Here is an 18,687-nt window from a genome sequence, read left to right on the forward strand (position 1 = left end):
AGTAAAAATAAAATTTGCATTCTACTATGCCAAGAATTTATATATTTACTAAAAAAAATTATCAATCTCAAATAATAATAAATAATTATTTTAAAAAATTATATGAGTAATGTACCTCAAACTGTGGCCTTGGATCAAATATTTTTAATATCAATTCACAAATACCAAATAGCAGTTGATGTTTTCCCATCAATTCATTTTGATATTAAAAATAAAATAGTTTTAGTGTCAAAGAGTATATTGAGTATTAAAATAATCTTTTAATATAAAAATACTTTCATTTAAAAAATCTATTTTAATTAAATTAATCGACTTAATGTGTATGTCTTTGAAGATACTGATAAACGGTAAGTCATGAGTATAAAATAGAAACGAACATTTGGGAATATAACTGGTATAGTGGATGAAGCAGTGATGAAAACCTAAAAGTGCCATTTGCCCTGAATAGCTTTGTATTACTGACATACTCTCAAATGCATAAAATGTAAGAGAAGCACTACTAAAAAGGAATACACTGAAATGTTTATTATGGTTGTCTAGATTAGCCCTGTCCAACTGATAAATAGTGTGAACCACATATATTATTGTATATTTTCTGGTAGCTATATTTTAGAAGGAAAACAAAAACTAGGTAAGATATTTTAATACTAAACAGCATATAATCCCATATATTCAAATGTTATATTTTGACATGTGGCACTAGTCACATTTTAAGTGCTTAGTAGCCACATATGACTCATGGATGTCATACTGGACAGCACAGTTTCAGATAATTAAATTATAGATATCTTTTAAAATCATATTCCAATTCTCAATTTTTGTAATATTTTAATAGTATTGTTATTGTTTGTGGCTACCACAGTAAGTAATGAATGCTTATTTTTAAAAATGTAGATACTATACAAAGTTTTGACTTATGAAAGTCATAATTTCAACTGCCTTTAAAAAGTGGCTATAAAAACTGTTACAAATTTTGCAAACTTTTAAAAATAGTATTTTTAAGCTAAAAGAATAAAAATAAATAGCTTTGGATAGGTGAATTATTTCCTAATCTATTAAAAAGAATTTGAAACAACATTATGATTGGCTATTAACTGACCCTGATAATGGCATATATTAACATAGATGTATGTGTGACTTTAATATATCACATATTATTTATATATCAAATAAATAATATATTTGCATGTATCAATAATAATTCTCAAGTAAAATAACATTTAATACTTTATAACATCATACATGTGTGTATACACCAATATTTTAAACTTTTTTACATACCTTTGAGATTATAACATTATACATATGTATGTGTGTGTATATACCAATATTTTAAACTTTTTTCATATACCTTTGAGAATATGTCCATAAGCTTGAATGTCAAAGCTGCCACTTAGAGGTGGAGATGCAGCTTGAATTCTTTGAATATGAATTTTTGACTCCCCTGGCCAATTATTTCCTCTGTAGACAATCTCATTCTCTGTTTCATATGTGATTATCTAATTTCCAAAAATAAATATTGAGAAAATGATTAAACTTAACAATGGCTTACATGATTTCTGTTTCATCATGGTACAATCCTGTGACATGACATAAATGAGCCTCATGTATTCAAGATTCTTCAGAACATTAAGGAGTGTCACATAAATCAACACAAGCCATACCTATATAGCTGCAATAATGAGGCCAAAGTCAACTCAGTCATCTGTGTAGCGATCAACTGGAGCTGCAGTAATACCTCATTAATTCAGAATGCACCCTCCATCACTCAAGGAACAAATATTTATTGAGCAGGCACTTTGTTCAAGGTACAGTGCTAATCACTGCAGAGAGGCAAAGAAGCATGAGATGTGGTCTTGGCTATTTACAAACTAAAACAATTTTTCAGAAAATGCTACATGGAGTCTTGAAAACTTGACCAACAATTTAAGAAAGTATATGATCAATACAGTGTCTGACCCGGGCTTAAAAAAAATACTTGTTTAATGTTCAGTGCTAATCAATTGACAGAAGCAGCACATGCCATAGAAATTCATAGACTGCCATCTTAATAGTGAAAATTATATTCTCCTGTTTCTGATCCCTTATAGTTATCTGTTACTACTATAAAATTTAAAATGATAAGACTTCTATCCCTCAGAAATGAATAAACATTAGTGCCAAAAGACATAAGCAAGAATGTTCATAGCAGCTATATTCATAAGAGTCCCAAGCTGGAAATAATGCAAAAGTTGTTCAACAGAATGGATAAATTATGTTATATTTACACTATGAAAAAATACACAGCAATGAAAAAGAATGAAACTACATTATATGCAATGTGAATCTCACAAAATGGAATGAAAGAAGCTAGATCCAAGGAGTACACACTGTATGATTCTACTGATATGAAGTTTAAGAGCAATAAAAAATAATTAATGGTAGTGATGTCAAAATAGTGGTTATTGGGATAAGGAGTGAGTTCAAGAAAGGAGATAGGTTCAAGGAAGGTACTTGGGGAGCTGATGATTGTCTCGATCTGGGTAGTGATTACATGAGTGTATCTACTTTGTAAAAATGTGTTGAATTCAGCAATTTTATAAGATACAAGATAAACACACAAAAATAAATTACATTTCAAATTTTAAAACACAAGACCATTTACAACTGCTCAAAGAAAATGAAACACATTCATAAATCTCACAAAACATGTACTAGACCTGATCTGAAAATTGCAAAATTCTGATAAATGTAATGAACGAAGACCTAAATATGCTCATAAAGCACAGCACAAAGAAGACAAATAAATGGAGAGACATATTGTGATCATAGTTTAGAAGACTCAGTATAACAATGATGTGATTCTCTTCAAAACAGTCTATAGATTTAATGTAATTCTTGTCAAAATATCAGCAAGTTTTTTTTGGTAGGCATAAAGAATCTTATTTTAAAATTTATTTGGGAAGGCACTGGACCTAGAATAGCCAAAACAATTTTGCACAAAAAAATAAAGTGAGAAGAATCACTCTGCTCAATGTTAAGCCTAACTATACAGAAACAATCGTCAAGAATGTGTGGTATTGGTGGAGGGACTGACCAATGGGAAGAATAGAAAACTCAGAAATATGCCCACACAAATATGATTTTTGACAAAGGTTCAAATGTCATGAAATGGAAGAAAGATAGCCTTTCAATAAATGGTGCTGAAACAATTGAAGGCATAGGCAAACAAATGAACCTCAACCAAAAATCACATCTTATATAAAAATTAACTCAAAATAGATCCCAGCCTTAAATATAAAATGTAAAAGTATAGGATTTTTAGAAAACATGGGAAAATCATCAGGACCTAGAGCTAAGTAAGTTCTTACACTTGAAACCAAATACATCATTCATAAAAGAAAAAAATGATAAATTGGGTCTTATAAAATTTTTAAAACTTTGTTTTGTCAAAGAACTTATGAAGAAGATAAAAAGGCAAGGTACAGTCTGGGAGAAAATATTTGCAAACCATGTATCTGACAAAAGGCTTATACTAGACATTTCACAGTAGAAGATATGTAGGTGGCAAATGAGTTCATAAAAAGATGTTCAATATCATTAGCCATTAGGAAATATCAATTAAAATGAAAACAGCCATCGCTACATACCCTACCAGAATGCCTAAAATTAAAAATAGAGACATCGCCAAACACTGGCAAGACTGTATAGAAACTGGATTGTACACTGCTGGTGGGAATCTAAAATGGTACAACCACTTTGGAAAAAGCATGGTAGTTTCTTTAAACACTATACATATTCTTACCATACAACCCTGTAATTCCATTGTTGGGAATTTAAGCCAGAAAAAAATGGAAACTTACGTCATGCTAGAGCCTACAGATGAATGTTCATAGCAGTTTAATTCAAAATAGCTAAAACCAAGAAACAACTCAACTGTTCAACAGGCGAGTAAACAAACTGGTACATCCATAACATTAAATATACTTAGCAATCAAAATGAACAAATCAATCAACACAACTTAAATGAATCTCAAGGGAATTCTGCTGTGTGAAAAAAAGCCAGTCTCCAAAAGCTATGTATTTGTATCATTATATAACATCTGACTCCATTTTTGTAGCATTATTGAAATGACAAAATTATTGAGAGAATGAATTAGTGGTTGCCACATATAAGTGAGTGCAGGAGGAAGGGAACGAGGCAGGTGACTATGACAGCAGGGCTACAAAAAGGTAGCATAAGAGATGCTTGCAAGAGAACTGTTCTGGTCGTGGTCAAATGAAGCTACACCTGTGATAAAATTGTACAAGCGCGCGTGCACACACACACACACACACACACTCCTGGAAAAGTCTGAATAAGGTCAGTGGACTTTATCATGTCAATTTCCTGGTTATGATATTATGCTATATTATACAAAAAATTATCATTGGGGGAAAATGCATGAAGGATATAAAAATAGTTCTGTGTTATTTCTTACAACTGCATGTGAGTCTACAATTATTTCAAAGTGAAAGTTCTTAAAACAATTTATTGAACTATACATTTAACATGTGTGTATTACATGTGTTTGTCACTTGAATTTTTTTTAAAAGGTCACAAAAATCTAAGTCATGTAATCTTCAATGCAATCTTTGATAAATAACTAAAGATAGAGATTACAACTACCTATTAGTTTATTGAGGAATCTTGAAAAGTGGGAGAATTTTGACACAGATGCTTTGAGAATACAAAGCCCTGTGCTAGTTGTTATATTTTCTGATAGAGTTAAAAGACTGGAAAGCATTTGTAAAATGTAAATTTTTTAGAGATTAAAATATTGGCCTAGGGTGAGATAAAGGCAATTTTTTTGGAGTTTTTATAGTTTTTCAGTAATTTTAATCATAAAATCGTTTACTTTGCAAAAAGTTTTCTGTGAGGCTCTAATCTAATCACAATGGTTAATGATTATTTAACCTTTAATCTTGAGCTTATTATACTTGTTTTTTGTTTGTGGCAGGAAATTATACTAACTCATTGAATATTTTTACAGAAATTTAATTTTTAAATTTTTCATATTTATAATATTTAATACTAGTATTATCATAAATGTATAAAAATTGTTCAGATCCTTTCAGAATTATAAAAAAATACTTTTTTCTTCCCTTGTATAAATTTTCATACGAGCAAAAATAAATGGTGTTTATAACAGAAACGATTTAAAACCATAACAGAATCTCAACTTTTCTTTCAATAATTTCTATTTAAGGATCTTTATTGGAAGAGTCCATAACTTTTTCTTTTAAGTCCACAGAGAAAACTCTACATCTGACTTGTTTTTTAAGGGTATTTCTTTTTGTTTTCCTTCCCGTAGACATATTTCTTGAAGAATTTTTTAACACTTAAAGTCAATTTCATGCTCCAAATCATATAATCTTAGTATAGTTAGTTATCTTTTTCTATTAAAGGTATTCTATCTGTATGTTGGCTATTTAAAAAAAAATAAAAAAAATTCACTACATCCAAATTAATGCAAAATTCTAGGCTTACCTGCCCAAAACTCACAGCCATCATGGGTATATTGTAACTGCAATTATAAGAAGTCATGGTAACAAAATATTGGTGTGTCATAGTTGGTCCATTTATTTTGGTCCAATTCACCTGAAAGTGCTCTAAAAATATTCCCTTATTTGCTAATGCAGGAAGTCTTCTCTTGGGCATTTCTAAAGAATATAAATAAACAAAAATATTAGGTTGGTGTAAAAGTAATTTAGAAGTCAACCTAACAGATGGGAGATAAAATTGCATTGCTTCTGTTGCTAAAAAGAAAATCATCAAATAATATCAACATTGTCATGAAATAAAATATTTAAAATCAAGTATTAGAAAGACCTGAAGGCAAGTGGTCTGCGAAGCTTGCTAAACTTTCACTTTTATGTGAAAAAGCTTTATGTCTTTTGACATATAAACCCTGTCAAGTAAAAATCAAATATTTAAAAGACACCAATCACTGGGTTTCCTCTAGCCTTCTGTGGGCCAGTTAGCTCTGTTCTGTTTGAGGTCCCCGAAATGTGGTGCTCACTAGGATGTGTGATTCATGAGGGCGGGACAAAGACTGGCTTCTTCATTGCTCTTTCCTTAGTACTTGACACAATGCCTGCCACATAGTAGGTGCTAAGTGAATATTGTTTAATGAATAACAACATTTATCCCAGCACAATCCATCTGTCTTATACATGTGTTCCATCAATTATAATGTAGGTCTGGTGACAGCAGATTCAAAAGGAGTGACAATAAAGTAGTAACATTTACATTTTTTGTTATACTCTAAGTTCTGGGGTACATGTGAAGAACGTGCAGGTTTGTTTCATAGGTATATATGGTGGTTTCCTGCATCCATCACTCCATAATCTACATTAGGTATTTCTCCTAATGCTATCCCTCCCCTAGCCCCCACCCCCCAACAGATCCTGGTGTGTGATGTTCCCCTCCCTGTGTCCATGTGTTCTCACTGTTCAACACACTCGAAGTGAGAACATGCAGTGTTTGATTTTCTGTTCTTGTGTCAGAAAAAATAACTCACCACCTTGCACTTGAAAGCAGTTCCAAAGAAAAGGATTCTAACGTTACTCTCAAAAATGGGAAAAGTCACTTTTAAGGTGACTATTTGGAGTTAGGATTGTAGAGTTTAATTATTATTATTATTATTATTATTACATCTTTTTTTAAAAAGATTGTAGAATTTAATTTTTATTAACATGACTAGAAACACAATACTAACACTACTGAAATGAAGATTTCATTTGTAGTACTATTCATTATCACTCACAAGTCTGAAAAGTTTCAAGTCAATCTTAGTAGACAGATGTCAATGTCAATAGCTGCATTTTGAGAATAGATCTCACATGGTAGTTGGTTTCTCAAAAATAACATAAAGCAAAATGAAAACGTTTGCCATAGTATATTGATCCATAAACAAAATCCTGGACTATGAAGAAAATTTATGCTATTGTAAGAAAGTTTACATTAAGGATTCATTTATCCTTAGAATAATCACCTTGCCTTATTCATTAAAAAATAAAATCACATTATTGAGATAAAAAATCACTCATTAATATTTAGAGATAAATGTTTCTACCCATACTACAGAATATAAAAATAATTTCCATGGTAAGATTTTACCATATTTAGATTACAGTAGAGATAAAATGATACAACATACCATCCAATGTTGAGATTGTAGATGTGTGTCCAATGTACACTACATCCACATAGAAGGACTGTGATTCTGATGCTTTCTGTAAACTAATCCTTTGAAGAGAAATATTTGTCCCAGTGTATTTTGTTCTTATGAGATCCAGAAGGTCTATGCAAGTGTAAGTCCAGCTGAAATATGGTTGATTAATTTTTTGTATAGATCAGTGGTAATGTTTAAGCAAATATACTTTTAAAAGCAATTACAATTTTATAGAGAAAAATATTTTTTCCCGCAAGACCATCAAGGGAGCTTTATTAGCACCAAAAAGCAGCCATAACAAGGCACAGCAGGCAGAAACTTGGCAGTAAAAGATTTAGCATTGTATACAAACTAGTCTTTCTTTTATTCGAAGCCTTGGCAGGAGCCACAGGAATATAAAATAACATTGTATAACAACAAGTAAGGACACTAAGAAGCACACATATTGGTGTAGAGCACATTACCAAAACAAGACCCAAGAATGAAGTCATCAATTTTAGTGAACAATACTAGGCATAGAACAGTAAATTCAGTCCACTGCTAAGAAGCGAAACGGGAACTTGCTAACACTTCCAGGAAAGTTCCCTGGAGTAGCACTGTCCATTGTTCTAAGTGCTAGAAGGGTATTATTTGTGGATATAAATGGTTGCGTGATACCTTTTAAATGTATAACTTAGATTAAGATTTTCTATTAAATATTAACTATAGTTGAATCCCATAAGCTACAGTTAAGCATTAAAGTTATAAGAGTTTGTAACCGATATAAATACTGCCATCCACATAATTAAGTATAGTTTAACAATAATCCTTCATCAGCTACCACTGTAGTTATTACCTGACTAGTTTGTTTGGGCACCTAATAGTCTCATTTTCTTCACGGTTCATAAACTCATCATGGGATCCACCTCTCCCTCATCAAAGACTAGACTACACCTATCAGTTTCAGAAAATTGTATGCAAACGTCATTAAGTTAAAGTGCACTTTAAATTTTAAAAAGTACTTAGGGGCTCAGTGTAGAATTGTACAACGAAGTACATGAGTCTAAAATTTTAAAAACCACAACTTAGAAAATGTGGCATGTTAAACAGGACCCTTAATAAGGGAAAAGGAGACTGCAAATGAGAGCGAAACTGAACTGTGCACTGTGCCTTTGTGATGAGATAACTCCATTGTTTGAAAAGAAAGGCAGGCTGCTTTAAGATTTTTAAACTTGATTTACAACTATAAACCACTTTTTGGAAGGTCGTAGAACCATTGTGGGGGGTGGGAAATGGCACTTTTAACACTAACACTGTACTGAAAACAACAAATACTAATACCTCTACTTCATCTGGGTGGGCTGTCTGACCTATATTAAAGCAGATCTAGAAATACCTGTGAGAAGTAGATAAATTTATTTTGTCTTGACTGGTAATCACTTTATCAAGGGAACCCTGTTATTTTTAACAATCATGATATTCTTGTTTCAAGGTCTTATAACATTAAAGGTAAAGAAAATCCATGAACATTATCAAATGTTAAAAATACTGCACAGAATATAAATTTTTTAATTTTTTAAAAAAAATTTAGTTTTCTTTTTTGTGGGAATATAGTAGATATATGTATTTTTGGGGTACATGAGATGTTTTGATAGAGCCATACAATGCATAATAATCACATCATCTGAAATGGGATATCTATCCCCTCAAGCCTTTATCCTTTCCTTATAAACAATCAAATTATACTTTTAGTTATTTTTAAATGTACTATTAAGTTATTATTGACTTTAGCCACCCTGTTGTGCTATCAAATACTAGGTCTTACTAATTTTTTCTAGCTATTTTTTTGTACCCATTTACAATCCCCATCTCCCTTCAGCCATCTCAAATATTAGGCTAAGAAAAGAGAGCCTATAATTTAACAATAATATGGTAAGTTGACTGATGAAGAAGAATGAGGATCCATAAAATGTTTCAAAATTCTGTAGCAGTGGAGGAGAGCATAATGTAAGGGTGATGGGCCTCAAAGGTAAAATTGTGATTTGACTGTTCAATTCAAAGATTCCTTCTTGTTGTAGCAAAATGTACCTTCATAGGTCCCTTCAAGTAGGATTTCTGATTTATAATGATGGACTATGGGATTATCCACGATATGAAGCAAACTGGGCATGAAGCAGTGGTACGTAACCATTCTGCTGATGGACTGCTCATGCTCCTTGCCACCTGACAGGGGCAGGGCTGGCTCGACTCCTGACATTGCAACTACCTATGTGACTGCCAACAAAGGATGTCCTCTTCTGAGTCAGTAATTCGTCTGCGGAATGGCAGAATTCTTCCTATTCATTTCATTCATTCCAGGAGCTAGCTTCAGTCCCATTTTATACAGCAGACTCAACTGTGTCATGACCTCAAAGGCATATATCTGTGCCTTGGGGAACTCAACATCTTTTTCAAAAGTAATATATATCTCTCAACACAAATAAATGGAAATATACCCAGTGCTCATGGATTAGAAGAATATTGTTAAAATTAATATTGTTAATTATTATCAAAATCATATGATTCTGTGCAAACACCAACCACAGCCTATATAGAGCTCAGGCATTATTCTCTTTCTCTTCTTTGAAGTCCACTTTGGGTTCTACCAAACTTCAGTATCTAATGAACTTAGTCTTTGTGTAACAAGAATTTTTCTTTCTTTACATTCTATGGAAACATGTGGAGATCTTATACTTGGGACAAGACATCCATCATTATCTTTTTGGTGCTTATTTCAAGAACCTAAGAATATCTGAAGCAGGACTTTTGTGTTTCCTGAAGAAGTCTTTGAAAAGCTTAATTAATGCCCTTATTAAAGATTTTCCTTCCAACTAACACCTGTTGGACTGTGGATTCCTATCTCATGGCTAAAGAGATTCTGACACCTGTATGTGAACTTGGGCCACAGTTGCCTTCACTTTATCCATTGATTGATCAGAGTATCTGAAGGGAATTAGGTCCATATGCTCAGGATATGATGCCAGAGATATATACTTCAAATATGATGTTGATGTTTTATATTGAAAATGGAAGATTATGACTTCCTCTATACACACATACACACACACACACACACACACACACACACACACACACAACCCTTTGAGACAAGGTCTCATTCTGTCACCCAGGCTGGAGTGCAGCATCACAATCTTGGGTCACTGCAGTCTGGACCTCCCAGATTCAAGCAATCCTCCATTTCAGCCTCCCGAGTAGCTGGAACCACAGGTTTGCACTAGATTTTTGTATTTTTTGTAGATATGGGGTTTTGCTATGTTGCCCAGTCCCCTCATTTATTTTTAACATAAGGTCATTCCAGTTCCACAGGAAGGATAGCTCTGATATGGTACCACCCATTTGCCTGGTCCCATCTTTTGTCACTGTTCCTGCCACTGTCCCCGTGAACACAACTGATTTCCTCTTGATAGAGCCTGGGGACCTAGCTTTGCTGGAGCACCTCCAGGCCTTCACCATGGCTGTCTCCCATTTTGCACTTCTTGTCCTCCAAAATGGTTTTTAAAACCATTAATAAACAAGGTTTCCCTTCCAGTCCAACATACGTCAACAATTTTTAGACTATATGAATTTCTAAAGTTATGAATTGGGAACTGACTGATGCACTTTGAAAATAATGTTGGGGGCCAGACACGGTGGCTCATACCTGCAATTCCAGCATGTTGGGAGGTCTAGGTGGGGGAATTGCTTTAGCCTACGAGTTCAAGACCAGCTGGCAACATGGCAAGATCCAGTCTCTACAAAAACAAAAAATCAGCTGGGTGTGGTGGTGCACACCTGTAGTCCCAGCTACTTGGGAGGAAGGTTGGGATGGGAGGATCACTTGAGCCCAGAAGGTAGGCTGTAGTGAGCTGTGATGGTCCTAAAGTACTCCAGCCTGGGTGACAGAAACAGACCCTTTCTCAAAAAATAAATAGCATTGGGATGATATAGAAAACAGGACAATTCAAATTGCAGATTTGAGCAGCAGCTTCTGCATCAAGAAATTTATTCCTCCATCAAGACTGCCCTTTCTTCCCATCTTACTACTCTCCTCTCCATTAACATCTTGCCTATTTTTAATTCTTCTCTTTGTTCATGGTCAATATTTGGTTTTATTTCCAACTTTGGATCATTTTCTCACTCTCTGTCTGGGTGTCAAGAGGAGACGCTGATTCTGCCTCACACTTGTTCCACACATGGCAGTTCTGAGTCAGAGTCTTCTTCTATCATGAGAAGAAAATAGTGCTCTCCATATCTTATTATAATAGAATAGTGCTCTCCATAACTTATAAAATGATGGAAACTTACATGACATGTATTAAAGTAGCATGTAAACTGTATAGGTCTATATAAAATAAAGATTGTAATATAGCTGTAACAGAAAAAAGCAAAAAATGAGAAATCTTTTCGAGGTATGGAAGCCATATCATTATTTTTATGAGATAAACTTTATATGAAAGAAAAACTTCTAAAATTGTAGAAAGGAAATGTTCTATGTCTTTAGTGAAGTGATGGTTACATGACTGTATACATGTGTTAAAACTCACTAAATTGTGCACTTAAAGAGTGAATTTTACTTTACATAAATTATACTTTAATAAACAATAACAATTTATGGGGAGCACTTTATAAAATAGAAAAGTATATGTCTCTGTGTATGTCTTCACTATTATTTGTATTATAAATGAAATTTTTGCATGTACTGTGTATAAAAATGCAGTAAAAACTGACATACATTCCAGAAGATATAAACATTAATAAAACCCTAAAAATAAGTATATAGAACTAAAGTGTGTTGAAGGGCATGACAGTTGTAGTCACTAAATGGCTTTTCCTAGGTTCATTTCATTTCTTCATGTTTCTCTATTTGCATTTCTGTGTGTCTAACTTTTGACATAGCAAGCATTATTTCAAACTATCTTTACTCGGGTTTTTTTTTCAGTGATCAAAGTATAATGACAATACTTTGATAAGCCTGTCTCTTTCTACCTTCCAGCAGTGACTAGGAACATTATTAGATTCAGTAAAATATAATTTAAATTCTAAAGTGTACCATTGTTTTGTCTCTTTATGGTTATCAGTGATTATGACAGAGTCAATTTTTATTTTCATAATCTATAGATTTCTTTATAACATGACTATTTCTGTTGGATGTATATGCATAGGATAGGAAAACTGCAGTTAAATCCATCATGTGTATGATTTGCCCCATCTCCTCAAACAGACCAAAACAAAACCATATAACCCCAAGAAATGGATTTGTCTTATCTTTGTAGTTTATATACTGTGGTATAACTTAAGTTTTCAAATTAATAGTGTAACTTACTTGTTTCCATAAGCAAAGTTATATGTAAATTGTACATCAGTGCTTCTAATAATCTTGCTACTGTCTTGGTACTGGAATTTTAGACCAATATAATTTGCCAGGAATCCTTTGTATGCTAAACATAACTATATAAAAATACAAAAAAATTGATAACAATATATTACCATTACTTTGTTTTGTAACAATTCAGATAAATTCAAAGTCAATAAATATTTATTGAGCATTTTCCACATAAAATGTACCAGAACACAGAGAAAGAAATGATTAATTTCAGCCAGTTAGCTTCAGAAGAAGAATTGGGAAAAAATGTATAGACAAAGTGATGTTGAAGTGACCTTACAATTAATGATTAATTCTATATCTTTTTTTAGGTATAGTTCCCTTTAAAACTGGAAACAATTCACTCCGGGTGAATTCACTAACTCTAAGCTATTCAGTAAATTTAAAATCCCAGTGCACATAGAAAAGAAGAGAGGTAAACATTCAGGCAGATTAAATGGGATGTAAATATCATTGAACATTTAGAAACAGAGAATGAGTGTCACTGTAAAATAGTAATTAAATACCATTTTAATGGTCCCCCAAGTACTTAAGCATGCCATATATATTAAGAACTTTGAACTTTAGGATATGTGCCATAATTTAAGAATTTTAAAAAAGGAGAAAGGGTAAATCTATGATTAACAGTCTTAAATACCCTTATTAAAACTGCCATCTCCTTTGCTCATAATATTGTTTCATTTATCCCTGACTGGATACCCAAGATTATCCTATGATGGCTATCAATTTTTGTTTCTTCCTAATTAATGAAGAAAAAATGAAAGAGCTTACATATTTTTAATTATTTTAGTATTTAAACCTGGGTGCAAATAATTTTTTCTGAAATTAAAAGAGAGATATAATACACGATACATGGTGCTATATACATATATATGTGTGTATATATATATATTCTTAAAATTATATATATATATAATTTTAAGAATCCTCAGAAGAGGAAACCACAAGCACTCAGTATTTACACTGTAGTGCCTGTTACAATATGACATACTATTCACATGGCAAGCCTTTTTCCCTGTCTTAAAATTTCATGAAATTTTATTACCAAGGTATTGTCCAGATTCAATTAGCATATCATTTCATTGAGCTTACCTGATTATAAGGAAACAATAAAATGTCTCCATATGGTAATCTGTTAGGTTTAACATCTGCTGAGTCAAAAAGAACAGCTGGGTTTTTCAGGGAGTAACGACCACAGTAAGCATCAGTTTCAGCTGTCTTCTGCCCTCTGTTAATATGTTCCTACCGAAACAATAATATTTCAAATGAAAACATGATTTATTGTTCTGTTTTTCCCCCAATGTATGCACCCAAACCTTCAAGGTTCAATCCAGATCCCACTGTTTCACCGATTATTTAACTTGAGATGTTTTCTTCCTCGTCTGAAATCTAAAGCTCTCATTCAGATTCATAATTATATAATCCCTAATACCAGTATTTGACTAGTTTCCAAGTTGTTTTTCTCCTTACATTACGAGCTCTGTACGGATATATTCATTCTTTCCATGAGTGTTTATGCAGTGTTTACTTTGTGTCAGGTTTCTGTCTGTTTGTGTATTTGCTGTTTAATCTTCAGGATTCAAGTGGTGAAGAACCCTATCCCTGTAGATAGAGGCCACCCATCTAAGACAAAGAAGCCAACGATTATCATACTGAGGCTCACAGGAGGCATCTAACTCACACAAAAGCATCAAGAAAGATGGCTCAGGGGAAATGACAAATGAGTTAAGGTTTTAAAGATAAATAGGAGTGGCTGGAATGGAAAAAAGGTGTCAAAGGCATGGTATAGATGGTAAAAAGAAAGTAGGGGCTTCAGAGAGAGGTCAAAATATGTGCAAAAAAAGCAGAGGTATGAGAGAGCATGGTGCGAGAAATGCAAACTGTTAAGGTTAAGTGCAGCATGGAAATGCATGTGAAGGTAGTGATGAGAGATGAAGTAGGAAAAAAGTAGGAGGTAAATTACATGTGCCATCCTCATGGCTGCTAGTACTACATTCAGAATAGAACATAAATACACATATATTTATTAAATGAAGCTGAAAAGGTCATCCATTAAATGAAAAGATTTTTTTTCTCACTGATCTGCTCTTGAAAAGTATCCTGAGAGATATTTTTTAAGAATTTATATTTATATCTAGGGTGTTGATCTGAATTAAATAACTATACACTTTTTTATTCTCACAGTTTTTACTTGGAAATAGCATATATCTGGCTTACTGAAGTCTTGAAAATGAGAATTAGATAGTACATATTCAATTTTCTTCCTTTACTGTATATTTTTTAAAAATCTCATTAAGAAAGAAATAATAACTGGGCCATGTACTAATTAACCACAGTGTTATGTCAAAAAGCAAGAGAAGCAATTATATAGAACTACATAATACATAAAAATATATAATGCCTCACATTCTCTGAAGCCAATGAGGAGAAAGGATGTACTGTGCATCCATGTTAAGAAACCACAAACAAAACAACATAATTTGGATCTGTGTCCCCACCAAATTGCATGTTGAACCATAATCCCCAAAATTCAAGGTGGGGCCTGGTGGGAGGTGATTTGATCATGGGTGTGGATTTCTCATGAATGGCTTAGTACCATCCTATCGGTGCTATTCTCATGTTAGTAAGTGAGTTTTCACAAGGTCTGGTTGTTTAAAAGTGTGTGGCACCACCCCACTCTCTTCTCTTGCTCTTGACCAAGCCAAATGATGTGCCTGTTCCCTCTTTGCCTTCCACCATGATTAAAAGTTTCCCAAGGCCTTCCCAGAAGCCAAGCAGATGCCAACATCGTGCTTCCTGTACAGCCTACAGAACTGTGAGCCAATTAAACCTCTTTTCTTTCTAAATTACCCAGTCTTAGGTATTTCTTTATAGCAATGCAACAATGGCTTAATACACAAAATAAACAAAAACACTGCAAATCTTAATTTTGCTCAGCTTTTATACTTTCTAGCAAGCAAATTAATGTGTAGTAAAAAAAATTTAACAAATGAAATTATAGAAGGCACTACCAATACCACCTATCAACAAGGCCTCACCAATAAATGTGTAACAAAGTCATTTTTGTGATTTGACTGTGAATGACAAAATTATTAATACTAATTCAGAAAAGAAATTATAAAATTTCAAACCATTATATAAATTGTATTTGGCCAGTTTTGCAGTTCATTAAATATTTCATACCAGATTAAAATCAGTTTCATAGTCTCTGAAGTATTTCACAACAAGTCCTTCTTCGAAATTTGTGATTTGTGGTGGACACTTGGTGCTAACCATTTCTTCCACTGCTCTCTGAAACTAAATTAACAATATAAACATCAATAACTTCTTTTCATGAAAAGTTAGAATGTTAGTAATTAGTAATAACTACTACTGATTCTACTAATTGGTTCTAATAGAACATTTTCATAATTCCCATATTTTAGTCATGATTATGAGTTAATTTTCTAAATAATTTTAAGTTAGTGTGATAACTTTCGTGGCCAACAAGTTTTCAAGACTTTATTCTAGAATAACAATAGTCACAGACAATTGGTTAATATTTGCATATATAGTTATTATATAAGGCAGACATTTGTTTAATAGCTTTTTAAAGAGAGCAATGAAGCAAACCCAAATTAATTAGTACCCAATTAGATAGATTCCAAATAAATAATTTTTCCAACTAACTCAAAATTAACTGAGAAAAAAACAATACATATCAATGGATTCTGGCCAACATGGTGAAACCTGTCTCTACTAAAAATACAAAAATTCTGGGCATAGTTGCCCGTGCCTGTAGTCCCAGCTACTCAGGAGACTGAGGCAGGAGAATCACTCCAACCCGGGAAGTGGAAGTTGCAGTGAGCCGAGATCACGCTACTGCACTCCAGCCTGGTGACACAGCCAGACTCCGCCTCAAAAAAAAAAAAAAAAAAGTTTACACGCATATACTGTAAGCTTGTATTTATAATTATTCAAAAATAATACATTATTGCAGATTATGTGAAAATTAGTATGTATTCACAAGTATCCTACAATTTCCATATCAATTTCTCTGGCAAAGAACAGAAATAATTATTATTTAGAACTAAGGGCTTGAAACAATATATACTCTTTAGTCCTCAAAGAAATATTAATTTCATTGTCCAGATAGTTGTCAAAATGTAATAACTCACAAGCATTCTTTCTTTTTGAATAGCTGCCCCCATGGAGATATATTAGGCCCTGTTGGCACAGACCTAAGAACTCCCTTTTCCTTCTCTTGTCTTTGGAATATTTCCTCCCTTCTCTCCTCACTATGGGCAGGCTCCAACCTATCACACCAAATAGAAGAATGTGTCCTTAAAGTGTTCTTTATAAAAAGTTGACATTTAAATGGTGTTCTATTTAATAAAATATTAGGATATTTAAACTAACCAATACTTTATAGCTAAGCTTGTATTGTACTATCTCTCTCAAGGAATTTCTGATTTTACAGAATGACAAATTGGGTTTTGAGTGAAGAACAATGCCAGTGTGGGTGGAGGGACTCAAAGCTTCCACACATAGGCAGGGCAAGGCTTTGGAAACTTTTAGATGCCTTGTCTGGAAAAAGGAGTAGCTACACTAGGTTGTCTCTTAGTCTCCTTCCAGATAAAAGTGTCCACATTATATAATAGTATATAACAATACATAAATTGTGGTAAGTTGATCAGGTGATAAGTAATTTGCAGTGATTCTTGGAAGTAATGTCTCTTTCCCATCTGTCTACAAATGACCTGTGAATGCTGTGAGAGGGTGCAGGAAAAATGCATGGTAGAAACATTCACAGCTTACTTCAGCCTCTGATGACCATGGAGTGAGCGGCCTAGAAGCAATCCCATCCCAATTTAGTGTGAATGTCTCCAAGTTGGGTTTTCCTTTGGTTTGTTCTGTAATATCCAGTGTAACATTATTCCCTTCAAAGACTTCATAACCAAGCAGATCAAAGTCTCCTGAAATTAAGTACCAAACAGAATTTGTAACAGTTAACTAATAAAATATATAAAACTATACATAATTATATATATATATCTATACATAATTATATATATTAAATAGACCCTCCAATTTAGCCGCATTGGTTTCATTTGGTGTTCCATTATCACAAAAGAAGAAAGAATGGGGAAGATTTAGATCCTTAAATTTGAGATTTATCCATGGCAGAAATAGCAAAACAAAGTGCTACATACTTAAGGGGCTGTTTCTATGGCTTAAAAGGAAGTATTATAAGACAAACAGACATATGTATGAGGACCATGAGATAAAGATCAATGAGCAGTACAATATTCCAAAACATTTTTTTAGTTTGTGATAGTACCATTATTTTAGTAAAAATGCTCAGCTGGAATAGCACTATTTACTTTAGACATGAGAAGGGCACAAAACTGAATTCCAGGAAACAGTCTCTGACCTGTGAGGTTTGTTCACACCATGCCACTTTTAGAGGAATAAGGCCTGTCCTTGAATGTCTCTCCTTTTTGAAAGGATACTCTACCAGTGGAATCTCACTGATCTTTATGACCGTTTTTGTTGGTTAAAGTCTTAAAATCTACCCAGTTAGGATTTGGTACCCTATTTCTTAAGGTCTCTGCTGAAGCCTTAAAAATTCCCCCTGATGTATAAAAACATATCAAAAAGGATATTCATATGTTTATTTATACAGTATTTTGACAGTCTAATTTTTGGATACTTTTTCAAAAAGTGTCCAAAGAATTTGATTTCAAAACATCTAATTCTTTATTAACAATCAAATAAACAATTTCATAAAATGAGACATAAACATTGAAGTAACATTTTCCTTACATAAATTGAAAAATGATTGCCCAAAGAAAAGTAAACACACACACATTCAGGGACCTACTTTCTGAGCTAAATATACCAAATAGCCAAATTAGTTGTTAAGTCAAGTCAGAAGGCAGAATATCTATGTCGATATTTCCAAAAATGTTTTCTGTAAAACATTAATAGGAGGTTAATAGCTATTACTTGAAAAAAAAGATGGAGAGATAAAATAAGTTTGTATTAAACACAGGTGAATTGATTTTTTTCCTTTTTCTTTTTAAATATTGCAGGACTCATCAGGGGTTT

General features: G+C 33.0%; 1 protein-coding gene across 1 annotated transcript in view; it reads right to left on the bottom strand.

Annotated features, from left to right (window-relative positions):
• Positions 1-18,687, bottom strand: part of PKHD1L1 (PKHD1 like 1) — a 156,959-nt gene that overhangs the window by 100,524 nt on the left and 37,748 nt on the right. Inside the window, exons 18-24 of the mRNA XM_002807647.6 lie at positions 17,395-17,552; positions 15,781-15,894; positions 13,690-13,839; positions 12,538-12,662; positions 7,182-7,345; positions 5,510-5,682; positions 1,352-1,499 (exon numbers count right to left, since the gene is read on the bottom strand). Of these exons, the coding sequence (XP_002807693.5) occupies positions 1,352-1,499; positions 5,510-5,682; positions 7,182-7,345; positions 12,538-12,662; positions 13,690-13,839; positions 15,781-15,894; positions 17,395-17,552 (1,032 nt within the window). The remainder of the gene's footprint in view (positions 1-1,351; positions 1,500-5,509; positions 5,683-7,181; positions 7,346-12,537; positions 12,663-13,689; positions 13,840-15,780; positions 15,895-17,394; positions 17,553-18,687) is intronic.

Source organism: Callithrix jacchus, chromosome 16 (genome assembly GCF_049354715.1).
Source record: "Callithrix jacchus isolate 240 chromosome 16, calJac240_pri, whole genome shotgun sequence".
Lineage (NCBI taxonomy): Eukaryota > Metazoa > Chordata > Mammalia > Primates > Cebidae > Callithrix > Callithrix jacchus.